At 38.5% G+C, this 25,894-nt stretch overlaps 3 protein-coding genes across 3 annotated transcripts; 1 reads left to right on the top strand and 2 right to left on the bottom strand.

The window, feature by feature from the left end:
- Positions 1-469: 469 nt before the first annotated feature.
- On the bottom strand, positions 470-7,855 carry LOC121957731 (uncharacterized). The gene is made up of 20 exons (XM_042506479.2): positions 7,692-7,855; positions 6,626-6,748; positions 6,433-6,534; positions 6,177-6,269; positions 5,705-5,803; positions 5,353-5,460; positions 5,146-5,247; positions 4,924-5,064; positions 4,686-4,826; positions 3,577-3,687; positions 3,331-3,444; positions 3,140-3,241; positions 2,929-3,030; positions 2,634-2,732; positions 2,427-2,528; positions 2,204-2,341; positions 1,996-2,118; positions 1,782-1,901; positions 1,246-1,389; positions 470-1,160 (listed from the first exon to the last, which is right to left on the bottom strand). Exons 1-20 carry the CDS (start codon positions 7,741-7,743, stop codon positions 913-915), a joined length of 2,364 nt encoding a protein of 787 aa, XP_042362413.2. The 5' UTR covers positions 7,744-7,855; the 3' UTR covers positions 470-912.
- An 888-nt stretch (positions 7,856-8,743) lies between these two features.
- Positions 8,744-14,833, top strand: tekt1 (tektin 1). Its single transcript, XM_042505922.2, has 8 exons — positions 8,744-8,999; positions 10,269-10,463; positions 10,557-10,722; positions 10,816-10,944; positions 11,031-11,168; positions 11,651-11,876; positions 12,796-12,992; positions 13,316-14,833. Exons 2-8 carry the CDS (start codon positions 10,298-10,300, stop codon positions 13,473-13,475), a joined length of 1,182 nt encoding a protein of 393 aa, XP_042361856.2. The 5' UTR covers positions 8,744-8,999; positions 10,269-10,297; the 3' UTR covers positions 13,476-14,833.
- A 151-nt stretch (positions 14,834-14,984) lies between these two features.
- Positions 14,985-25,805, bottom strand: kdm1b (lysine demethylase 1B). Its single transcript, XM_042506662.2, has 21 exons — positions 25,649-25,805; positions 25,222-25,364; positions 23,671-23,792; positions 23,487-23,576; positions 22,603-22,714; positions 22,390-22,503; positions 22,242-22,280; positions 21,882-22,074; positions 20,924-21,108; positions 20,591-20,761; positions 20,399-20,473; positions 20,161-20,295; positions 19,670-19,841; positions 19,328-19,455; positions 18,512-18,643; positions 18,316-18,390; positions 18,056-18,172; positions 17,824-17,949; positions 17,399-17,521; positions 16,997-17,149; positions 14,985-16,166 (listed from the first exon to the last, which is right to left on the bottom strand). Exons 1-21 carry the CDS (start codon positions 25,662-25,664, stop codon positions 16,083-16,085), a joined length of 2,505 nt encoding a protein of 834 aa, XP_042362596.1. The 5' UTR covers positions 25,665-25,805; the 3' UTR covers positions 14,985-16,082.
- Positions 25,806-25,894: the final 89 nt, after the last annotated feature.

The following is a 25,894-nucleotide window of genomic DNA, read 5'->3' as shown; positions in this document are numbered from 1 at the left end:
GCCTTTAATTGACATTTAAACAGAAGTTTAATCAACAGAAAATTAATCGACGATTTTGAATTTCAATTAATTGATTCAGCGAGGTTTTTGGGGTTTTTTTTACAAATAATAAAATTCACAAAAGTGTGAGTATTTGTGATCTTTCTCGGATTTAATTTAGAGCTGTAACAATCATCTACAATTTGTCAAATTTAAAAATACAAAAATTATTTGAAAATCACTTTGAGCTTTAAGAAATTCAAACAGGAAATTTTAAAGAAAAAATTTGACTTTTACCTGTTTAAATAAAGGACACATACATACATATACTATATATATACACATACATATATCCCTAATATTATTGTAAATTGAGCATATTTGGGTCTAGGGGACAACAAAATTTATAGATGTATGATGATTTTTTCCCTTTTTCTTTTTTTTTAGTTACTTGGCAAGTCATGTGAAATAGAGACGGACTCATCTGAAATAAATTTCTTAGTGAAAGCAGTTTAATCCAACACATTTCAATACTGCATGCCGAGTGTACAGTTAACATGAAGGCGAAATGTAACTTACATTAATGAGCGTAAAATTATTCTCTTATAAAAAAATTAAAATAAAACCAGAGACAGCCAATGAAAATAATGGGCACAAATAGTAAAACAACATTTAAGAACCTACAAAATTTGATCCCAAACTTAAAAACAGGAGTAAAAATATCAACACCATAAACCAACACATGTGAACTGCATACAAAATGCACTGTTTAACTTTACATGAACACTAATTGTGATTTGGTTTTTTTTGAGTTATCTTTTCAAGAGATTACAACGCTTTAGGAAGTCCTTCGAACTTTGTAGCCACTTGGTGGTTTGAACTTCCCGCCCAGGAGGTGCAAGTTAATAAAACGCCAAACGCCGTTTCGTCTGCTTATTCTTCTTCTGGTGATTCCTCTGAGCTCCCAGACTCGTCCTTTGTGGTCTTTTCGTCAATCTGTGTTTCTGGTGATTCCTTTGAGCTCCCTGACTCGTCCTTTGTGGTCTTTTCTTCGATAATTTCTGGTGATTCCTCTGAGCGTCCCGGCTCATCCTTCATAGTGTTTTCTTTAATCTGTGTTTCTGGTGATTCCTCTGAGCTTCCCGAATCATCCTTTGTGGTCTTTTCTTCGATCATTGTTTCTGTTTCGGAGTGTGAGAATATTGTTAGTCTTTTTTTCAATTGGATTTTACTGCGGCATCACTGATGACTTTGTTGTGTAATTACCTGCACTGGTTTTGTCCGGGCCTCCGGTTCCCGTGTCCGCAGCTTCTTCACCATCACACCTCTTTAGTATTATTCTCAGGAGTTTGGTCACTTCCGGGTGTCGACTGATGAAAGGTTCGTCGTCTGAGCTGTTGTCTGACGACTCTGAAAAATCATTGATGAAATTTAAATGCGTGAGAAATCAGGAAAATGCGTCACAGTACCACGTTATCTTTAACACTTGTTTGTTCAGTGAAGGGTTTTGCTGGAGAACATTACTGGGCTCTAGAAAAAAGCAAATTTCCTCAAGGTTCTTAAGATATCGTGTTCAGAATAATGAGATGGACGCCCGGTCGAAGTGACCTTGACCCCTGAAAATCTAAGTCCAATTTCCACAAATTGTTCATGAGATATAACGTTTACGAGAATGGGATGAACAGACGGATGGAAAACCTGAAAATACAATGCCTCCAGTCGCAGCTGTCACCAACGTGCAGGCCTTAGAAGGTTTTCTTTAAAATGATGTTTCGTTCATGTCACGATGGCTGCTGCCGTACCTCGTCTCTTTCTTGATGCTCTGCCTTTCGATGAAGTCGTCTTTGTGTTTTTCTTCACTGGTTGCTTCTTTTTGGCGATGAGGCTCACCAGGGGCACATCATCGTCATCGGAGCTGCTGTCTGAGGACGAACGGTCTTTTAAAATCCGAGACGGTAGCGCTAAAATAAAAATATATTGATACTTTGTGGTCAGTCTCATGAAAGTGCTGCCTACCTTTTAGTGCTTTGTCTTTAGGTTTCGTTTTCTTGGCGTTTGCAGAAGCTTTTGTCGGCTTCTTCTTCACCGTTTCCAGCGGTTCATCATCCGAGCTGTCACTGGAAGACTCGGCATATTTCACTAGAACAAACCAAACATATTTATTTTTGGGTCAAATGCTATGAGAAAGGTAAACAAAATTTGATTTCCACATTTTGACACCTACCCGTTTTCCTTGCCGCGCTCCTTTTGGATTTGATCAGTGGCGTTGCATTTTTCGATGGTGATTTTTTGGCGTTAAGTTTCTTGCTAACTTCGCTCAAAGGCTCATCATCCGAGCTATTATCATCATTATCAGGTGAGTCTGTGTAAGAAACAGAATTCAAAAATAAGTCAATAATTTAAACTCTAAATGAAAAATAAATAAATAAATAAATAAATGACCTTACCTTTCTTTTTTGAATTAACAGATTTTCTCTTTGCAGCTCTGGGAGACTTTTTAGCAGTTTTTATGAGCGGCTCATCATCAGAGCTGTCGTCTGAATTTAAATCTGAAACAGTCACATACAAATACGGGAGAAATTAAAGGAAAAAAAGAATAAATAAATTATGTAACATACAGATGCTGCATTAGCTTGAGAATAAAATGATCTTACTCTTCTTTGATTTAACAGATTTTCTCTTTGCAGCTCTGGGGGACTTTTTAGCAGTTTTCATGAGCGGCTCATAGTCAGAGCTGTCGTCTGTGTTCAAATCTGAAACAGTCACATACAAATACGGGAGAAATTAAAGGAAAAAAAGAATAAATAAATTATGTAACATACAGATGCTGCATTAGCTTGAGAATAAAATGATCACATACAGGAAGGTGATAAATTTAAGGAAAAAATATGAAAAATAAATGGCATAACATACAGATGCTGCATATTTTTTAACATAAAATTATCTTACCTTTCTTCTTTGAATTGACAGATTTTCTCTTTGCAGCTTTCGGGGACTTTTTGGAGATTTTTATGAACGGCTGATTGTCGGAGCTGTCGTCTGTATTCAAATCTGAAAGTTACACACAGACAGGAGGTGGAAAATTAAAGGAAAAACCCAAATAAATAAGTGGTTAAATATATGCAGATGCTGCGTATCCAAGGAGATAAAATTACTGTACCTTTCTTCTTTGAATTAACTGATTTTTTCTTTGCAGCTTTGGGCGACTTTTTGGCAGTTTTTATGTGCGGCTCATAGTCAGAGCTGTCGTCTGCATTCAAATCTGAAACAGTCACATATATCAAAAGATTTAAAGCCATCAATTACTGACAAAACTCAGCTGAAATGTCGTCGATGACATAATGTAACCACCTGCTTTCGTGTTGTTTGTGCTGTGAGATTTGAGCGACGTGTTGTTTTCTTTCTCTGGTTTCTTAGCGGCTGCAGAGATCTTTCTTATCAAAGGCTCGTCATCCGAAGAGTCATCTGAAGCCGCAACAGGAGACAATAAAAACAAAACGATTTTAGTTCCTTTTGCTCTCAAAAGTCACAAATAAGTCAAGTTGAAAATATTTTACTTTAGCATTCCTGGCAGACTGTTTTATTCGCTGTCCTCACCACTATTGTCTTTCTTAGATTTACTGTCGGAGCTGTGTTTCTCCTCGCTGTGCTGCTTCGTTACGAGCTTCGAGAGAGGTACGTCATCATCCGAGCAGGAGCTGCTGTCATCTGATCAGAGACGTGACGGAATAAATGTCAGCAAAGACATCTCAACTTCAGTTTAGTAAAACAATCACACACATTCGACCATAAATTTGACACAATAAACTAGTTTTTCTAGTTTGCACGTCCTGATTTTACTTTACTGTACGTATTTTTTTCTCTGCTGGGAGCTAGCTCAACTTGACTCAGAAATATTGCCACGATTGACGGCTGTGACAGCAAATCCATGCGGTCGCATTCAATGGGGCTGTTAGCAATTGTTCAAATGGGTTTTAGGTGGGAACTCCCCAAATGCGGATATCGCTCCTGCACAGACTCCGGCTCCGAATGACGTCACCAGCACAAGATGGCAGCAGCCGTAACCAGGATATTTTAGCTTCATTTAAGCATAGCGGGGGTTAGTGGGGACGCATCGTCTATGTTTATATTCAGTCTATGGGTGACGGACTGAAAGCAGCACACATGCAAAAGGAAGCTACAAACATTATGAACACAGAACTGACAAAAAATATATATAGCAAATGAGAGTGAAGCTGGTGTTGCCTTGGCAACACTATTAATAAATAGTCGCCTCTAACTCTCCTTTAACAAACAATGGGAACATACAAACTAAGCATCTCTGCAACTTGTAAGATTTTTTTGTGTGTATTCAGAGTTTATTTAATTTGAAAATAACTAAAATTGTGTTAACCATTTTCCTAGCAAACAGCAACGGCTTGCTGCTGCTCAGAAAATAGGTTGTAGGTGCATGAAGTTTCACCGAAATTGAACCAGGGTGAACGTCATTTAGCCTGTTTGCTGACGCACGGAGAAAGTTCGGACATCTTAATTTGTAAACACTGAAACAATCTTTCATTGCGTCTAGTTCAGGTGTTTTTGTCCAACCTCAGATGAATGAAGTCATTTCTTTATACATTGATCTTATTGTGGGCAAAATAATATTTTGAAATATGTGTTTTTTTATATCAATATTTTCTGGTCAGTTTAATAAAAGCGCTGCCTACCTTTGAGCGATTTGTCTTTAAGTTTTGTTTTCTTGCTGTTTGCTGAAGTCTTTTGCTCTTTAGGAGATTTTGTCGGCTTCCTCTTCACCGTTTCCAGCGGTTCATCATCTAAGCTGTCACTGGAAGACTCTGCATATTTCACTAGAACAAACCAAACAAACAAACATATTTAGGATTAGTCCGAGTCCTATGAAAACAGCATTTTTAACAATTTTGATTTCCATATTTTGACACCTACCCGTTTTCTTTGCCGCGCTCCTCTTGGATTTGATCAGTGGCGTTGGGGTTGCATCTCTCGATGATGATTTTCCCTGACGTTTGGAGCTAAGTTTCTTGCTGAGTTCGCTTAATGGCTCATCGTCCGAGCTTTGAACGTCATCTGTGTAAGAAAGGAAGTCAAGAATGAGCATCTGCTACAGAGAACAGGTACTTTCTGCACATGGAGATGAAATTATCGTACCTTTCTCCTTTGGCTCAACTGATTTTTTCTTTGCAGCTTTTGAGGACGTTTTGGCAACTTTTATAAGCGGTTTGTTGTCGGAGCTGTCGTCTGTATTCACATCTGAAATTGTTACATACAGATAGATGACAAATTCAAAGAAAACCTCAAAAAATGAGTAGATAAACATACAGGTGCTGCGTATCCACAGAGATAAAATCCTCTTACCGTTCTTCTTTGAATCCACAGATTTTTTCTTTGCAGCTTCGGAGGACGTTTTGGCAGTTTTTATGAGCGGCTCATCATCAGAGGTGTTGCCTTTATTCAAATCTGAAACTGTTACATCCACACAGGTGACACGTTAAAGAAAAACAAATCTTGACTATTTCTATGTTATTTTCCTTGTTTTCACTTGTTTTGTTGTCACAAATAAAAATAATTTTAAAAAAGAAAACCTAATAAATGAATAGCTCTACATATGTATTTTTTGTTTTGTTTTTATTTTTTTATTTGATTTATTTATATTGAACAGAGAAATGATTAACAGATACTTTGTACTAAAGAAATGACATTTTCTTACCTTCCTTTTTTGAATCGTCAGAATTTGGTGCAGCTTCGGAGGACGTCTTGGTGGTTTTTATGAGCGGCTCATCGTCAGAGCTGTCGTCTTTATTCACATCTGAAACAGTTACATACAGACAGGTGACAAATTAAACAAAAACCTCAAAAAATGACTGGATGCTGCATACCCACAGAGATAAAATCATATTTTCTTTCTTCTTTGAATCAAAAGAATTTTTCTTTGCAGCTCTGGGGGACGTTTTGGCAGTTTTTATGAGCGGCTCATCATCAGAGCTGTCGTCTTTATTCAGATCTCAACAGTTACATCCACACAGGTGACACATTAAAGAAAAATGAATGGTGTTACAAATTTATTTTTTTACTCGATTCTATTTCTAATTTTATTTATTTATTTATTTATTTCGAACATTTAAAAGAAAAAAGAAATAATTAACAAATGCTGCAAATCTAAAGAGATAAAATTTTCTTACCTTCCTTTTTTGAATCATCTGAATTTTTCGGTGCAGCTTCGGAGGACGTCTTGGCAGTTTTTATGAGCGGCTCATCGTCTGAGCTGACGTCACCTGAAACAGTTACATACAGACAGGTGACCAACAAAGAAAAACTTGAATAAACAAATGGTATTATTGTTTTTATTTTTCATTTGATTTATTTCTTATGAACATGTACACAAAAACAGAGATAATTAACAGATGCTACATACTAAAGAGATCAAAATTTTCTTACCTTCCTTTTTTGAATCGTCTGAATTTTTCGGTGCAGCTTCGGAGGACGTCTTGGCAGTTTTTATGAGCGGCTCATCATCAGAGCTGTCGTCTTTATTCACATCTGAAACAGTTACATATGTCAAAGGATTTGAAGCCATCAATTTTAGACAAAACTCAGACATCACAGCTGAAATATGACATAATGTAACAACCTGCTTTATTGTTGTTTGTGCCGTTAGATTTGAGTGACGACTCGTCTTTTTTCTCTGGTTTCTGAGTCGGTGCAGATATTTTGTTTTTCATCAAAGGCTCGTCATCCGAAGAGTCATCTGAAGCTGCAACAAGAGAAGATAGAGACATAAAAAAGTTAGTTCCCTTTGCTTTCAAAGATTGCAAATTTATCAAGTTAAAAAATATCTCACTTCAACTGGCAGTATTGCTGTCAACATAACAAAGGCAGAATTACACAATTAACCACATCAGTTTTCTTGTGCTGCACTCCTTTTTTACAAGCATTTAAACCTCTGAAACCTGAGAAAATAGGTGTGATTTCTTCGCAACACATGAAAAAAAGACAATCAGCAAGAAATTGGTAAAAGACCTGAAAATTAATTTTTAATAAAAAACGGGGGAAATTATTAGAAAATATAAAATAAGAAAAAAATAGGCAAAAATGTCAAGAAAAGTATATTAATATCATATATACAAAATATCGTTACAGAATATATGTATGTATATATTTCGTTTTTTACATTTTATTTTGCTTTTATTTTCTTGCTAATTTTCTTGCATCCTTTTTGTTAATCTTTGGGTCATTTCATGTTATATTTCTCAATGATCTCTTCCCGTTTTTGAAAGAAATTTAATTCACTCAGGTTTCAAAGGGTTAAGCTGTTAAAATCCAGACAGGTACTAAAACGCCGGGCATGCCCAGGTAATTCTGACTTTTTTATTATCAATGTAAGAAGAGAAAAAAGATCATTTTATTGGAGTTTTTCCTTTAATTTGTCACCAGTTTGTTTTGCTAGCTGCCGTTTACAAGCCGGTGTCCAAACACATGGCTGCCATGGCTGTTCTTCACAGGCACATTTAAACAGATCAATCTCCTCTCATAAATAGTAATAACACATTTAATAATCTTATAAAATGGCGGCGACTGCTTGTAACGTTTTTTATTTGTACGCTAAATTAGCTTTTAGCTAGCGGCACAGCGCAGTCCAATCAAGCGCACAGCGTTAGCTAATTAAAAACAACGATCGTTAGTTATCGTGTAAGTACCTGGAGAGTCGCGAGCCACGTTAGCGGGCAGGTCAGCTGTGCAGCAGTCCATGTTAGGCTGTTTGCTCCTCAGTCATGCCTGAGAAAAGCTCCCAGTTTACGTTTAGTTTGTTTTCTTCCGTTTTTGAGAAAGGCGCAATGCTTTCTTTTTTCTTCTTCTTCTTCTTCTGGTTATAAAGAGGTTACAACCTCTGTGTAATAAAAGCTCAGACCGCCAATGACCGCCACCCACTGTACTGGAGGATGTCATTTAATATGTGCAGTATCCACAACAAAGACTTTATATGAATGATGGTTATATCATTTTTATATTTAATAATATATGTATTTAATTAATTACATTATATTTATAAACAGTGTATGATCCCAAAGCATCACAGGCAATAGGTAAACTTTTGGGATGTGGCTTAAAATGTTATTTTAAAGAAATTCACGATAAATTATGTCAATAATAATAATAATAATAATAATAATAATAATAAACTTTATTACAGACTCAATGGTCCAGATAAGAACAAGACAATACATACAAAAGATATAAAAGACACATAGAAGTACCATGCACAACATATTCACAATGCAATAAGATCACTTAATAAAAAAAAAATAATAATAATAATAAATAAATAAATAAAAAATCCCCAACACAATATGTACAGATCACTTAAAAAACAATTTAAAAAGTCAATGACCACAGAGGAGACTACTATACCAATGCTTCCATATCCTGGACATATAGCATGTAGTGCTCAATTTGATGCTTGTCAAAGCCATGATTATACAGTTCTCTGAGTTGTTCAGCCGACCTATAAATTTATACATCAAATTTCTCAACGAGGCTTGCAGTGAATTAAGACCTGCAGACACGATGATAATAATAATAATAATAATAATAATAATAATAATAATAATAATAATAATAATAATAAAACAATAATAATAATAATAATAATAATAATAATAATAATAATAATAATCTGTATTATTACAGAAGGGATGAAATATCAAAGCCTACATTTTTTTCCCATCTTTTTTGTTATCTTTATATTTTTTTCATATTTTTTTCATCTGTTACTGCTGTGTAGTATTTTAACAGCGTGGTAATGATACTTTAACTTTAAAGTCATTTGAATGCACTGAATGCCATCACAGTGTTGCTTTCCTGTTGATGCGTAGCGACCCCTGACGTGCGACGTGATGACGTGAGTCATCCGTTGCCTTGGTAACATTTTGTTTTGGCGCATTTAACGTCTCAGGCAGGGGACGTCAAACTGATAAATTTGACTGTTTTTAACTACATGTAACAAGGTAAGGTCAGAGACAGTACCTAATACTTATATATATATGTCATATATATTTTTTGCTACTCTGTGTGTAATTTATTTTTACGTAAACTTATAACCTATTAAGAAATAGCTAATTAATGACCGTTTCAAACCAAAATAATTAGCTATAGTAACAGCTGCGTTAGCTTTGAGGCTAGCGAAACGCTTGCAAGGATTTTTTTAAGAGTTAATGGTCGATTTTTTTTCCCGTTTTACGTAAATTAGCATAACTCATAATGGTAGTGAACAATCTTTGCTACATGACTGGCCTGCCTACAGTAATATTACGAGGTTACAAGGTGAAAATATTTGTCCTTTTACAACACAAAGTTACATCCTGAAATGTTGGCTACTGTTGGCTAACCTATATACAGACATGTTTAATTTAGAATAACATGAAATAAATATAAAAACAATATATAGACCTACAATTACGTATATACAAATTCAATTTAATTAGTTAAATTCAATTCATTTAATGATTTTTTCCAAAGGGCAATTTGTGTTGTAGCAAGTGTAAAACAGAAAACACATTAAGCAGACATTAATCTGTGCAGGGGTTGACTTGCACCTGTGCACATTTAAACTCCACAGGTGCAGATTAATAAGTGTCCACCTTAAAGATGACAGACATCTTCTAATTACATAACCATTTCCAATGTAGTATCTATCACCATTCAGTCACAATAATGCAGCATCAGGACCGGCAACATGACGGCCAATACTGCAATATAGCACACTTTAAGTACTTTATGTACTGTTAGTGTCACCCTCATTTACATCATATTACAAGTGAATGATGCAAATTGCATAAATGCACTATGTGAATGCACTACTATTTTTTGTTTTCTTGTGTGGCATAAAGAAGACAATACAACTACATTTTGTTTTGCAACCTTGAAACAAGAGAGACTTAGATTTATAGGGGTTTATAGGTTAAGTCTCAGTTTAAATAAGCAGGAGTTCAACCTTTTTTTTTTTTGCATAAATTAGATTTTGTCTATGAAATTGCCTGTAAGATGCCATTTTGCAATGACATCTGTGTCCAGTGTTTAATATTCATTAATACATTTGCACAGTGTGTGTTTAAGTGTTTCTATTTCATTTCTAAAATTGATCAACAGGTGTTTGGTAAAAACCTGTATGGTCTCATACGCATTTTCTAATGGTTCTAAAGTGTTTTCAGTTCTCTTTTACCATAAGGCAGTCGCATTTCTTCCCATTTCCTCATCTTCTTCCTACCTGCCTATAGTGTCAGTAAAGAACCATCAGAGAAGAACAATGTCTGTCCTGGACCGAAGTCTCCAGCAGGGTGTTGGACCCAATCTTGTGAATATTGACGTTACGCGGAACCACTCCGAGCTCTTCAGAGCAGAATGCGTGAGGCTAATGCAGGAAACTGACAAAGCATGCAAACGCATGCAAAATGATGACAGCAAGCGACTAGGTGAGTATAGAGGGGAATACAAGTCTTAGCTCTAAATGATGATGATGTGGTAGATTTCAGAGATAGACTGTAGTGTTTTCTTCTGATGTTCAGATCAGCGGGTCAGAGACATCCAGTATCTGAAGAAGGAGTTGGATCAGATGTTGGAGGAGATTATTGTGGAGATAGATATCCTCATAACAGTGCAGAGCAGAGTGGTGAAAGCCCTGGAGGCCTGCGGAGAGCCTCTGAGTGTCACTGTTTTCTGTCTGGAGGAGAGGTTAAAAACATGCATAATATTTTGTCAGTTTACATGAAAATTCTCTTGCTACACACTCACTGAGTAATGCTGATTTTGTTCTGTGGCCTGCAGAATGAAACGTCTCCCTTCTGAGAGGCTACATGACGAGGTGGAAATCGAGCTGCTGAAGGAGAAGGAGGTTATTGAAGGAGTGGTTTCCGTTCTGCAGAAAGTAATAGAGCAGATCACTGAGCAGATACGGTAAGAAAGACAGACCAGCTATATTATATAAACTCTTTAAAGGGAATCTCAAAAGTATGCAGACCTTTTGGATTTTTGTGTTCCAGGCTGAACCGATCCGCTAAGTACCGGCTGGAGCAGGATCTGAAGGAGAAATTTGAGGCTCAGTGCATTGACAACTCCTGCGCCTTAATGACCACCAGTTCCATCAACAACCTGCAGATCGCCAGCGCTGAACTGTCGAGGTGAACCACATGTTCTTGTTTTCTCTGTACAGACAGGAAAGCATTATAAAGTCTGTGAAAGACAAATTTTCTCTTATTTTTGCTTTTCCACAATTTGTTCTTATTTTATTAGTACCCACAGATTTTTGGGGTTTCACCGATGTTTTCTGAGAAAGACATGAGAAAAACATCTTGTTTTCACAGCTCACAAATTGTTTTCCAGCACAAGGAAAAACAATTTTCTTATCTGAGGAACTTTTTTTTTTAAATGCATAAATATCATTTAATCGAATTTAGATAATGTTTCAAAGTAATTATAATGATTGGATTATTCAATATTAGGGCTTAAGAAATACTACTACCTTAGAACATTTTTTGGTGGGAGGTCTCCAGTCCAGTCCTGGGAATCTCTTACCAGAAGATTAAGAGACAATATAACAGAAATTTAAGCCAATGTTGCTGCATGAGACCCAGTGCATTTTCTGCACATTTCTCCCTCTCAGCGTGGAAGTGACTCCAAAGCTGTGGGAGAACATCTCAGACGTCAACATTGCCAAAGCGGAGCAGCAGAAGACCAACTCTCTGTCCCTGCGGGCCCTGGTGGAGTCTCTGCTGGAGCAGACGGCCACTGACATGCAGAAGCAGATCCAGGCTACAGCGACAGCTTTTCAGCTGAACGTCCAGAAGATCAAGTCTGCCAAGAGCAAGATGGAAGATCACCTGGCCAAGGTAGGGCAGATGAGTGTATGATGTATAGAGAGAGAGAGATAGAGAGATGTGAAAAGAAACAAAGCCAGGTAGAGGGAGGAAGATTTTATGATAAAAGTATGAGAGAAAGAAGATTTGGTTTGAGTTTTTATCTTAATTTGTATATTAGTTGGCCGGTGATGATCCTTTCCTTAAAGCTGGGGTGTGTGACTCAAGGCTCTAGCTAAATTTAGCTACATAATCAACGTATTTTCATAGAAAAGTTTATATGATATCCTATGGAACACACACACAACAGTTCATATAATATCATATGAGATAGCGCCCCACAAATGACGTTACGTCCTTAACATATAGTTATGTAATAACGTGCATTTATGGAAGTTAGGTTAAGGCAATAACAGCTTCTATGTTAAGGTTTAGAAAAAGAAACATGGTGAGGACATACCATAAAATGACTCAAAGTTCACACGTTCGAAACTCACATCTGCATGAGAAAGTCATAGGTGAAAGTCCTGTATTTTGTGACTGATCCGCCAACCTGCCTCATCACCACTCGCAGTTACAAAGTACGTCGGATACGCACAAATTTAGGTGCATTCATTTTTCGCAGGAAAATGTACAACCCATTTGCGAGAATAGCCTGACATAAATGTGAACCTGAAGCCGCCACCGTGACCCTTGCCTCCAGTTTGCATCTTCTTAGCATGGTATCAGACTCTGTTTTAGAGCGTTTCTTTGAAACTGTAAGTCCGTCTTCCTTTTTAGGTTGCTTTGCAGTGTAAGCTGCTGTTGCCAATGATGAAATAGAAACTGCAGGATTGTTTTTACTGAATGGACTTACACACTCATCTGTGATTCAACAGTCACCTGTGATTGGCCAAAGACTTTTGTCAAGGACTGGATTTTCTAAAACCTGTGACACCTCTGTCCCTTTTAGATTCAGTCTGAGTTTTCCAGCCAGCAGAGGATAGCGGAGGATCTGCAAGTGGCAATCTCAAAGAGCGAACAGGCTCTGAGTTTGGCCCAGGCCCGAGTGGCTCTGCGTCGCCAGAGGCCCGGCAAAGAGCAATGCCACGATCCAGCACAGACCCAGCTCCTCACCGAGGTCCAGCAGCTCACCGCTCACATCAACAAGTAAGAACAGGACACACACACACACACAAACACACACTCAGCATAGATGTGAAGAGAATAAGCAACAAGTGTCAGTGTGGACACACAGCTATTATGTCTGTTACTTTATAAAGGCTATAGTCATTGTTGGGGATTGGGCGTTGGGCATTGTTGTTATTAATGTTGGCTTTAGATGGAATATGTGAGTACAGTTTCATAATGGATTTTTAAAAATTGCATTCCTGTTTTCCAACATGGTTCTTTCCATACTGGCTGATGTATTGTTCAGAGATATAACCATTTAGGACAAGTCATTATGTGGCATCTCTTTATCTCTGTCTCAGACTGCGTGAGGCGGCGGCTCAGTCGCAGGAGGAGCAGAGGGCGCTGGTTTGCTGTCAGCTGGAGCTGCAGGAGAACATCGAGATCAAGGCCAACTCTCTCTACATTGACGAGGTCATCTGCGCCCAGCACAGGGAGCCCATCATCATACATAACTTCTGAGCAGTCAGGAGGTCTATTATACATAAATATAGTATTCTTTATACACAATTTACTTTGAAGTGTAAGTGTGACTACTAATTTTTCATTTAGTATAAACAGGGTTTAAACTGAATTTTTTCTTCAGTTTATTTAAGGCACTGAGTGCACATGCTCAGATATTTTTGACAACCCACATATCCTCTTTGTGTTTGGCCTCTGGTGCACACCCAAACAGGGTTTTAGGTCCCCAAAACAGATTTTTTTAACACCTTCAAAATATTCTTAAAAAGGCAGATTTCCATTTATCAATGTGGATTTGTAAAACTGAGTGTTTGAGGAACAATGATCGCAACTCAATTTGCACAAATGGTCGCTTTGTGTAATGTCAGAAATAATCATTTAAGAGTTATGTAGCACTGTCAAACAAAATTCACTTGAATAATGTCTTCCATTTGGTACATAGCTCTTACATTTTTTTGTCTAATTTTAGCTATTTATCTCTTGTCTTAGTCGTTTAAAAGAAAAATCTGCTCCGTGTATTGAGCATGAGCCTGAAACCATAACAACGCAGGACTACCAGTTTGTTTACATTTTGTTAGGACTGCTTGACCTGATGAATACTTTATATCTAAACTCTGTATTGCTGCACCACTACAGAAACCAACGGGGGCGTCTGTTGCGGCCAATGTTATGTGGTCCACATCATCATCTACTGTTTAAAGTTTACCAGAAACGACAGCATTAATCTTTATCAATAAATATGGTATTGCTGATTTAAAGGGGGCCAAATTGTTGCTATGATGACAGCAGCGCATGTAGATGCAGCAGCCTGTAGCTCCTCAAATCCTTGCTAATTTTGGTTATATTTTGCTACATTTTTCTATTTCTTCAACTCCATGGCCCCGTCTGCTTTTCTACAATAGAGAAGCATTCATAAACATCAGGAAGAATTGAGTGGAGTTTAGGATCTCCACCAATGGCATACGCCAAGCGGCCAGTCAGACCAGAGAAACGAAACTGAAAGTGCCGGACGAAGAGAGGGAGGAGAGCCAGCATCAGGGCGAGGCTGACTCGGCTTGGACGAGAGCTGTTCCTCCACCAAACCTTCTCCTGGCTAATGTCCGGTCGCAGGAGAATAAAGCAGATGAGATGTGACTGAGGCTCACTCAGCAAACAGGAAATCAGAGACTGCTCTGTGCACATCTTCACAGAGACATGGTTAACCCCTAACATCCCAGATCGAGCTGTTGCACTGGATAGATGGACCTTGTGGGGAGCCATAAGGACACAAGACTGATGCAAATTCAAAAAATGAACTGCAGGAATTGAATGATGCCACCAGCAGCAAAATGCCCAAAGAACCAAATGGAATTTTCAAAGTAGCTGCTGATTTTAATCAACTCATCCTTCAACTCCAAAGATGTAGCAGGATCAAGGACAACTGAAATTTCATTTTGTTTTTTTTTTTTACTTTGTTTAAAAAATGACTAATAAATCTACTTACTATATTCATTCACAAAGCAGCCAGTATGGCAGTTGATAGCTCAGTTTATTACACACATACAAGATAAATACTCAAACACTGTAATGCTGGACAAACAGGACATGATCATCTAGATGTACAGAGAGATGAGGACCGACATGTAAAGCTTCATTAGTCAACATTAATCACAGAAAGTGAGGACAGTGTTGTGCTCTTCCCAAACATCAGTGTTTGGGAACTAATAAAAGAGAAATATGGAGAGTTTGTTTTCTCCTTTGGTTGGTTGACATTCTTCCAACCTTTTCAACCATTTTCCAATAGAAATCATTATTTTTGATCAGTTTCTGCTAGGTGTCTTGATCACATCCCTGAGACAGTGTGGGGACAATCTTGTGAAGACGTTCAAGTCCAACAGAGAATTCATCTTGTCATATACATCAACTATTCATTTCTTTTCCGTTTTCAAATCAAAAGTGCTACCACAGAAATACTCCTACTATACATCTAACCTTTCTCCCCTTTCTCTGCACCATTTGTACCAACACCTCAAACACATAATGTAAATTCATACAGCTGTATAAAACAACTGTAACTCTCAAAGTCTTTTTAAATATCACTACAATGTAATCACTTGAAACTTGATCCTTGGAATTTGACTTAATTAACGATTAGATTAGACGACTGAGAGTTTACCAATGTTTCACGCAACCCTAATCTTTCAAAATTAACCTTTTATTTTGACTATTTCATCACAGAAAAGCTACATACACAAACTCACGAAACCCAAATCATCCTGTTTTCCTGCACGGCGGACCCAGGCGGAGCTGCACAGGGATTATCCATTATTCATGCATTGCTGTTCATTTTGCATCGACAACGTTTTACCGGCTGGATTTTTGATATAAATAAAAAGCACTTCTCCCGTGTTAAATATGGAGAGCCAGGCCCCGGAGCGCCCGACTTGACCCCGCTATTGGAACGTGACTAACGGTATCTTGCTGCTCAGACACATCACAGTTCAGTTAAATATCGTTCAGAGTGGAGCGATTCAGGTTTACACAGTCCAAGTTTTTTTAACGGTCTGTTGCTCGGTGCAACCCGTGTGTCCGTGCTGGTGCTTTTAGGTGCTCAGGGACTGACAGAGTTTACATAACAGCCATCTTGCTGGCCTCTCTGACCCCACTCAGGTACGCTCCCGTCACAGTCTGAGGGAAATGTCTGTTGGTGGCCTGGTAACAAAAAAAAAACAATAAATCAATAAAAATGCAAAAATATGTTTGTGAGTCTATAATATGATTGATATATGATATGAGCCTTATATATAATTCAGTTTGACAAAATAGTTTTAACACAAGGTCCACTTACTAGCTATTTTATCCAATATTTCATTATCATCTAATCCTTTGAAAGCTCTAAAAAAATATGTTAAAGTTAAATCTGTTAAACCTGTAAAAGTCTGTTGAAGTTTTTGTTAGTGTATTTTGATCTTTTTATAGGTATTTTAAGTTGTACAAAAATGCAATAAATCACATATACAGTTCCTGCTCCAACAGAACCCTATTGTGTCGATTAGTAATCTAACAGAATCAATTTCATAAATAATCATAATTGCATATAAATAACCCAAGAAATGACACAAAAAGTAATTTTAAAAACTGCAATAAATAATTTAAATATCATACATAAGGCCTTTTTAACAAATGTCATTCTGCAGTGGCACCATAGATAAAGCACAGGTGTAACTAATACAACTAATGATGGCTAAATTCTGTTTTAGCTGCTTCTGTTTCAGCACCCTGGTGTACTTCATACTGGCTCACAGTCACTCTGTCACGGCTCACTGGGACACTTAAAAGAACAGAGCCATCGTTAATGTCATTAGTAACACCTGTGCTTTTCCTGCTGACTGCTGCAAAAAAGGCCTGTTGATACAGAAACTGCTCAGCAGCTCATCACCAACAACATTGTCAAAAGCAAAAGAATCTTACATTATCACTTAAAATAAACAGACTTTTTAAGACACATTTGATTTTGTTTTAAATGATAAATGCAGTTTTACCTCTCCAGCAAAGAACACTTTTCCCTGCACGTCTTCAGCGAGGATATCATAAGCCTCTCCACTTCCCCCCGTCTTCACAAAGCTGTAGGACATCTGGGACCACATGTCTTTGCTCCAATGTGTGACAAAGAAGTGCAGCGGATCTGGGACCTCCTGTTAATGACAGACGGTAAATAACAACAGTAGTGAGAAAAATAAAAAAAATACAGGTAGAAATAAAAAGGTAATGGGTGTATTTGTATTTTGTGTTAATAAAAAAATGACACGTGAATCAGTGAATTCACTTGTGTTTCGACTCAAAGCATCAGGGCCTAAGTTTAGTTCGTGGGACTATTTCATTAATATTATTCAATAATATTTACTTTAATTGTAGGTTCATCTGTTACCTTATAACAACATTACCTGCTCTTTGAAGAGTTCACGCAGGACCTTCATGCACTCGTCCACCACCTCCTTGTCCTCCATGTCCCGCACAGCAGGTACAGCATCACCAGTGATAACAGACATGAGGACGGCCTGCTTCCCCTGCGCGCACGCACATACACACACACACACATTTAAAAGACAGCATTATACACATTGTTATCATGACATCAGGTTAAAATAAAAAAATCAAGAAATATTCATTCTATTTTTGTACTTTACTTCAGGGCTCCGCTATCCTTTTATAATTTTGCATCTTATGCTGCTGATGGCATACAAAATATGCATCGATCTTATAGCTGAGCTTGTCATCTAAAATGAACGGTTCAAACTCATTTATATGTATATAGACTATAAGACATGTTAAGAGGTGAAATATTATCTTTCTGTGTGAATAAACAAACCTGTGGCTCCATGTCATAAAAGACACTGAACATGCCCCTTTTGTCCGGACTTGGTGGGATGTGACCAAAGTAGTCCGCTCCTTGGATTTTGTTGTCCCAGAATCTGTACGGGAACTGAAGAGCAATCTGGAAGAGGTTTTAAATTAATATTTACGCATCTATAAGAAAGAAACTCTAACCATTGGGCCACTGATGTTGTTCTTTAAAACTTACACTTTAAACCAGTTATTACCTTTTCTATGATACCGGCTCCCAGACTGTGGATTGCTTTCAGTTTCCTTTCAGGAAGTGGAGGGTTGAACTGAATGCAGTTCTTCTGCAGTAAAGTCAGAGGGACTGTAACAAGAACCTATAAGAGGAAAAAATGTAAAAACAAATTCAACATGTTGATCAGCATTTAACACATCCAACATTCCCAACGATGATACATTTCCAAGGATAAAGAAATCATATTTTATACAAATTTTAGAACATTTCTTAACACGTGTTGACCTTCTGTGCTGTCCACTGGGACCCGTTAGAGGAGGTAACTTTGACGACATCACCTGAGTAATCAATAGCCTGAACCTGGAAGTGAAAAGAAAAATATGTCTGATTTTGATTTCCAGTATTGGGATTTATAAATGTATCCAACAAGGTCTAAGAAAGGTAAAAGGATGAGGTGAAATTAAAAAATGTAATTACAAACCGGGCACTTTGTGCGGATGTTGAGGCCCTCGGCCAGCTTGTGGAGTAAAGCAGCGTAGCCCTTTGTGAGTAAAGTGTGGTCTCCTGAGAACTGGGCGAAAAACTCATTGTGGTCCCAGGACCTTGCCGATACCTAAAAACAAACAAATGTACTTGAAAACATTTTCACCACAATTCTCTTGAAGACAAAATACTAAAACCTGCACACACAAATGTCACAAAATGTGCAGAATGCAGACAAGTCAACATAAATCCCTTTAGTGTTTCCTTTTAAAGGGTAAATTCTGTATTTGTCAACCTGGACCATGTCTTTCCATGTTTTTGTGTCTAAGTGACTGAATAAGACAATTTTCTTAAAGTGGTCCAGTGTTGAGTGCGAGTACTGCAGCCGGCGGCGTAGAAACAAACTGCAGTGTAACCACTCGGGGCAAGTTCACACCATCAGTTTATTTCTAAATGTGCTTGTTTTGCAGCTGACAGGCTCAGATTTTAACATTAACAAGGTTCCTACATCTTAACACAAGTGGGATTTAAAACTTTGTAAGACTTCTTTAATGCAACTTGTTGTTAAATAGTAAGAACTTTTTTGTTCAACCAGCCCCGAAATCATGATTGTCAAACTCCATCTAAATTAACAGTAATTTATCAGCATAAAACACTCTGCAAACTCGACAGAAACGAAATGAAACTAAAACAGTCTGGGTTCAACTTTCTACTATTCTAACAACCACCCACTCTGGTTTGGTTGAAATAAACCCTTAATTCACCCAAAACCCCCAAGAATATTGCAGCCTTTTAGTGTCTGAGTTTTCCTCACCTGGTCTAACGTGCTTCCACAGGCGTACTCGAGGTTGCTGAGATGAAACTGAAGCACTTTCTCCTCCAACTCACTGAACTGGATTCCAGACTCCTGAAGAAAGTTCTTCTTCACCTCCTGGACTTTTTCTGCAGAGATGAAAAGCATACAACTGAAAGAGTCAAATATATCTGAACACTGACCAAATTTGTATTTATGTGTTTTTATTTAGGTAATAGTTTTACTTTTATACCTTGCACTGTACATAATCACAATTGTGTTCTGCCCAGTACTGCTACATGTTCTTTTACTCACAGTCATGATTAAAACAATCACGTTGTGTTTGGGGTTACAGTTCAGCACCTTTCAGCGGTGTGTCCTGGCTCTGAGACTTGTCCTTCCTCCATTCTGACACCACATCCAGAATGGCGTTGAAGTGGAAGTCCATGCGCTTGTCGATGGCCGGGTCAGTGACCTGCCCGCCCTCCTGAAAGAGGTCGCAACGCTCTCCCAGCTTGTGCATCTTGACGGCCATCTGCAACAGAAGAGTGAAGAGTCCTGAACACAAATCCTGGAGTCACGTACGAAGATGCGACAACTATGTTTACATTTAGCAGATGAAAAAAAAGTTTAACTTTTGTGTTTTTTAACCTGGATCCTATTTTTGTAACTAAGTGACTAATGAAGATAAAAAAATTTAAATTGGTTGGGCAAAACAGGCTCTGATGTAACCATTCAGGGCAAATAGGGTCAATATTGAAAAATACCAAAGTTACCCTTAAAGAAAAACAGCCCTAAAACAGGTTTAGTGTACAGCAGACATGTGATGAGTTTTTTGCTGACAAAATTTGTACCTGTTCACACATCAGGGCGATGGGGTTGTTTACACAGCCGTTCACAATTTGAGCTCCTCGGCCTACAGTGACGCCCAGAGAAGTATCGTCCCACACACGACCTCCAATTCTCTCCCTTGCCTCCAGCACCACCACCTGTAAGACAATGAAAATGAATAATGAAAAGCGTGGTACTGTGACCAGTGTGCAGGGGAAAATAGGGAAGTTAGGGGGAAGTTACTTGAGTTACGACAGTTACCTGAGTGCCAAAGTTTTGCAGCTGCCGCGCAGCAGCCAGCCCTGAAGCCCCGGCACCGATGATGATAACGTTCTTCTGCAAAAATGATCAAATGTGGGACGTTTTGTGAGTCTTAACCAAAGAAATTATTAAAAACATTTTTGAATGACGTGTGCGGTTGTGTCATTATGAGGTAAAGATGAGGACGCTCACAGAGCAGTGTCGCTCAGGCAGCAGAGGGCGCTTCACTGCCAGCACACCGGTGTTGATGAGGCCCTTCCTGGTCATGAACTGCAGCACACGATCCATCTCCTGCACGCAGCGCACACGCACCAACCCCCGCACAATGATGTGCAGGGCACATTTCTGAGAAGTCAGCACCTCCTTTAGAGAAACAGGAAACATTATCATTTGTTTTGATTGTTTGATGTTTTTTAGAGTTTTATCTTCCCTTTTTTTAAAAAAAAAATATTCCAGGTCAAAATCCTAAAGTTAAAAACATGGAAAACATGAAATGTTTCTAAGTCACAGTTGTCTGCAGTGCACCTTGCAATTCTTGTGCCAGGAGGCCAGAATAAGGTTTCGCAAAGCCAGATACATGGTGGGATCTCGAGAAAATTCTGGAAACTCGTAAAGCTCATCCAGCTCCATCATATCCGGCCGAACGCACAGAGCTTTGCCACATTCATTAGGCTGGTAGAAGGGCTGGAAGTACGGACACAGGCCTGGAACTGAGAGACACAATCATGATTACAACACCACATTACTGTGCGTTTCAGAGGGATGTGCTGAGTAGCAGCCTGACCAATGGGACATTGCATCAAGGCCACTGTAGTTATAAAAAAGAAAATACAGAGACGTAGGTTAGGGTTTATATTCTGAGAATGAAAAGTGAGTTTCCATGATTAAAGCTGCACATTTAAGAGAGAAAAAAATATCTGAGATTATAAAGTCACAAATTGTGAGAAAAAAAGTGAAAAATCATGTTTTGGTTTTTTTATCAAGGAACCACATCACTTTACTCTGCAAGGCTGAATGTACCTCATTACAACACAGATGCCACCACCTGCTGCTGTGTACAATGCCTGCAGTGGATGAACTGATCAAATTATACTTTGCAATTTAGCATTAAGGGACCTCTTGTGATTTTTTGAATACTGTATTATCATAAGCGTCCAGACATTGAAGTGATATTCAATGAATTGTGATGGAACTACAACGCATCGGACCAATGACGGATATCTTTGGTCACATCTACAGGTAATTTATCCAGATCAAACATCCTCCTTAACCAAAAAAACACACTATTTATCCCAGTATTGTTCTGTAAAAAATATTTAATTCTTGGAAATTCTAAATGTTTTATTGGAATATTATCACCCTACTAATTTTTAAAAAAAATATTATTATTTTTTTTACCTACAATAGCCCTAATACACTGTCTTAAACCAAAGATAAACATGCCAATTGAAATATTTCGTTCCTCTCACACTGACAGACTCACTCTGTGGCTGGACAGCTCTGCAGTGATCTGCTCTCATCTCGGACAGAGACATGTTGCTGGGAGACCCTGAGGGACTCATCCCCACACAGTCGGGGTAGTAGGCAGCGAGGAACGGGCTGGCTGGACTGTCTTTGAACAATGGCGGCAAAATCAGCATCGAATGCCACCAGCTGTCCGTCACCTCGGCCACTCTCTGCCAGAATGAAACAGCATGTCATTAAAGAAGTCATCACTGTGTGGTTCACTGGCCCAAAGACTGGTCTGGATACATTTTTTTTTGGATATTACTCATTAAAATGACTCGTCTTTGTGTCAGACTTTGACCTGAAGCAAGCCTGACTAACACACATCAGCATTTACCAAGTCCTCTGGCTGGGAGCACTGGTCCGGTCCCTCACTCTGCAAAGACACAACATTATCATCACAATTTAAAAAATAAAAACAGAAAAAGAAATGCAAGCCAATGCTTGCAAATGGCTGTTTTTTTATTTCTCTATCTCCTGTTTACCTTGATGTTGTTGAACTTCATTCCACAGCGATACGTGGCAGCGAGGGAAGAAGTGAGCTGGATCTCCTTAGTCAGCTGACGCCATTTCCTACAGTCCGGTTTAGTACACTGAACCTGAAGCAAACATACCACAATAAACGTCAGGTATTTTGTGACTTTAGAATAACCAGGTTCAACTGTTGAACAGGAATCAAGAAAGCTTCCTGCACTTACCCAGTATGGGAGCTGCTGATCTGCCATGAAAGCTTTCAGACTGGGCTCACTTTTCCCGTTACTAGTCCACACCTTCTTCCACGAAGCAAAGACCTCATAGCCGTCTTTGTGACTGCAAACGGCAAAAAAAAAGAAAAAAATAAGTTAATCTTACGGCCTCAGTGCAACAGCGCTTTAAATGTCTGACATAAAAAATGAACGTTTGTTCATTAAAGGGGAACTACACCCATTTTCACAAGTCATACATGTTATTCGTATGGTCTAAGACAGTTCAAAAATATTAGTTAAAATGAAGAACTCTCTCCTAAATCCAAACGCTAGCGTGCTAAAACTCAAGTTTGTGATGTCACTGGGTTTAAAGTCTACATGGGTACATTTTCTGATTTACAACGGAGTACTGTAAAATAGTATATAAAGATGGAAAACAAACAAACAGAAAATATAAAAAAAATAAAATGACAATAACAAATATGGAAGATAACCTATACCCGATGAATAGATTCAAGAAATTGCATCTTGCATGTTCAAAAAGTAGTAGGTAGTAGTGGTAGTAGTAGTTCTTTTCTAGCCCTTCTCAGCTAATCATTTGTGAACTTCATCTTCAGCATATATGCACTTAAAACTGTTAAAACTCATTTTGGTATTTGAAGAAAAACATTCTGTGGGTCCACAAAATCAAACTTTTCCTCTTAGCTCATTATCTTTGAAGAAGCTCCAGACTTTATACACTGTGGCATCACACCTTTGAGACTTTCTTCTCCGCTTTGTGGCTTTGACAAATATTTATTGAACTTTCCAAAGCCATGGAAATACCAGATTTTGATTTTTAATTTAGGTGGTTTTCCCCTTTAATGTTATGCAAGCGGTTGTTCAGTCAACTTTACCTTCTGTAGTAGTGATCAAAACATTCGTTGCAAAAATGCTCACCACATGACAGATGATACCAGCGAGATGTGTATCCGTTTTTAGCACACCTGAGGAGAAACGGAAAAATTAAAAACAAAATTTATTTCATAAAAGAGTGACTGAGTAAAGATTTCATTTATATTACACCAAGAAACACGCTACCTTTCAGATGCACTTGCAAAACAAACCGGGTATGTGGCAGAGCAGCCGGCCTTCTCACACTTTCTGTACTTCTTCTCGGACTGATCGTCTTCCTCCTCTGTGTCTGTCGCTTTTCTTTTGCTCTGAGTGTGGACAAAGTCACAGACCTTAGTTAAAGAGCACGTGCATCTGACAGTCATACAGACTTAAAAGTTTGGGGGAAAGTGACCGCTGAGGTTTGGGATTTGGTGTCAGGCGTGAAAAAGTTGGATCGGCACATTGTGACTTTAAATACATTTTTGATTCAACATGTTGCGCCGACAGAACAAAAGACGGGGGAGGAGTGAGAAAAAAAAGAAACAAACAATCACATGTTCAGCAAACAGCTTTAGGCTTATAGAATAAATACAGGAGCAGGTTAGGTTTGTTTTTTTCGAGTTGAAGACATCTGTCAGCTATTCAGCCTTTTATCCCCTTGATAAAAGTATGTTAAGTTATCGTAAGAATTGGGCTGTAAGAGTAAATCTTGGAGTTATTAGCAACGCAGTGAAAAGGGACGTTATGTTTTTGGCTAAGGTGACATAATGGGAGCATATAAATCTGAGATAGACCAATATATCACTTTATATTAGCCTATCTTAAATATATTGGTACAGGTAAAGAAGACAGATAATAAATACAGAAATAAGAAATAAAAAATAAATGTAAGTACTGAAGTAAGATGCATGCAAGGTATTTTTGGAAACTGCGTCTCATTTACATAGTTTCATTCACTCAGCGGATCTGATGCTAAATTTGAGTGGATCTGCCGGCTGTGATACCCAACAAATGGTGTGCAGAGTCCACCTAATCGGTGCACTGCAGGGGCACGATGGCGCGGTGATGCTGCGGACCCACTGGCTCTAGACAGGGCTATTTCCGTTAATGCAGGCTCGACACACTGGAGAAGTTTCAGCTCTGCAACCTCACCACACTAAACCTTAAAAACCAAAAAATTCCCACTCAGAATAATCTTTAAAAAAAATAAAAAATGAAATAATGCCTGATATATGTAGGCTTCATTACAGCTGCTCGTGTGATCCTCAGATTTCTGAAAAATACATCCCCTCCAGATTTTGAAAAAAATGGAGGGAAGCTATCTTAGAAATTGTGTCATAGGAACACATCTTTGCTTTCAACAACAAAGCTGAAAGCTTGAAGAAGTCATGGGCAGGCTGTTGTGTCTGAAAGTGTTTGCTGCATTTTAATGATTTAGGTTTTAGTTGTACTGATGTGGTTGCTAAATTCCGTTTTTTGGGTCTGTGAATGTGTGGCTAGCAGGGGCCTGTGGATAAGTCGAGTTCCAATAACGACACTGTCCGTTTGTTCACGTTTGATTGAATAAATAAACAAAAAATCTAAATTCTAAAAAAAAAAAAAGCTGATATATTGTTATTAACTTTTGGAAACTCTAAAAAATAAGTGTCAGCCTCAGAAACAGTCAGTCAGGCATTAAAAATGGCCAAATAATGGGGACCCATTAATAACTATGACACTGTTCAGCAGGCGGACAGGTTGCATGCTGCAGTTTACCTGTCCAGGTGGAGGGTTGTTTGTGCGCTTCACCCGGACATTGATCTGCCTCCCAGAGGACCGCAGGGTCTGGCCGTCCCCCGGTGACTCCCCGGAGCTCCTCTTCTTGGCTCTCCGGGCCCCAGAGGCATTCCCGGAGTAATCTGAACAGTAGGGACAACAATGTGTCTTTAAAATGCGTACAATGCAGTGCAGATGAGTGTAAATGCGGCCTTTGTAGCGACTCATAATGGCTCTTCCTGACATACAACATGACGTTCAAATGTTTAACAGCGGTAGCTATAATTAGAGCAAAGCCACCGAGGCATTAATGGTAAACACAGAAAATGCGGCGACACGTTAGCAAGCTCTTTAAAGCAGCCAAACAATGTCCGCCTGTCACATTTAGCATGTTAGCAGAGAGTAGCGGCGCGTTGTGAACACTGACCTGCATCCGACAGCATGGCTGCACCGCGGAGTTTCTTTAAAAATAACCCAACAGCGATTTGTTGGCGTTTATGTGAGTTTCTGAGACGTCTTTTTTAATGTTGCAATTCGCCTGCCTTTTATTGTTGTAGGGGGGAAATCAATGCGCTGTTGTTGCCAGAATACCACTTCCTGTTTTCAAGAGGAAATGGGCGGTTTGGTGTTAGGATGAGTTTTGAGCTGCGCGGCTCGCCGTACTACGCGGTAA

This window comes from Plectropomus leopardus, chromosome 17, assembly GCF_026936395.1.
Source record: "Plectropomus leopardus strain MGB_pleo_1.0 chromosome 17, ASM2693639v1, whole genome shotgun sequence".
Taxonomy (NCBI): domain Eukaryota; kingdom Metazoa; phylum Chordata; class Actinopteri; order Perciformes; family Serranidae; genus Plectropomus; species Plectropomus leopardus.
Note: the sequence above shows the minus strand (reverse complement) of the source record. Positions and strands in the feature narration are given on the sequence as shown.

Excerpts from the sequence above, each read along its gene's own strand:
- LOC121957731 (XM_042506479.2), bottom strand. The coding sequence starts at position 7,743 with ATGGACTGCTGCACAGCTGACCTGCCCGCTAACGTGGCTCGCGACTCT. Across the intron at positions 5,065-5,145 it reads AGTTGAGCCAAAGGAGAAAG|ATGACGTTCAAAGCTCGGAC; the intron begins GTACGATAATTT and ends TTTCTTACACAG. Across the intron at positions 1,390-1,781 it reads AGCATCAAGAAAGAGACGAG|AGTCGTCAGACAACAGCTCA; the intron begins GTACGGCAGCAG and ends ATGATTTTTCAG.
- tekt1 (XM_042505922.2), top strand. The coding sequence starts at position 10,298 with ATGTCTGTCCTGGACCGAAGTCTCCAGCAGGGTGTTGGACCCAATCTT. Across the intron at positions 10,945-11,030 it reads CAGATCACTGAGCAGATACG|GCTGAACCGATCCGCTAAGT; the intron begins GTAAGAAAGACA and ends TTTGTGTTCCAG. Across the intron at positions 11,877-12,795 it reads TGGAAGATCACCTGGCCAAG|ATTCAGTCTGAGTTTTCCAG; the intron begins GTAGGGCAGATG and ends TGTCCCTTTTAG.
- kdm1b (XM_042506662.2), bottom strand. Across the intron at positions 20,474-20,590 it reads TGCCTGAGCGACACTGCTCT|AAGAACGTTATCATCATCGG; the intron begins GTGAGCGTCCTC and ends TCATTTTTGCAG. Across the intron at positions 18,644-19,327 it reads GTGGAAGCACGTTAGACCAG|GTATCGGCAAGGTCCTGGGA; the intron begins GTGAGGAAAACT and ends GTTTGTTTTTAG.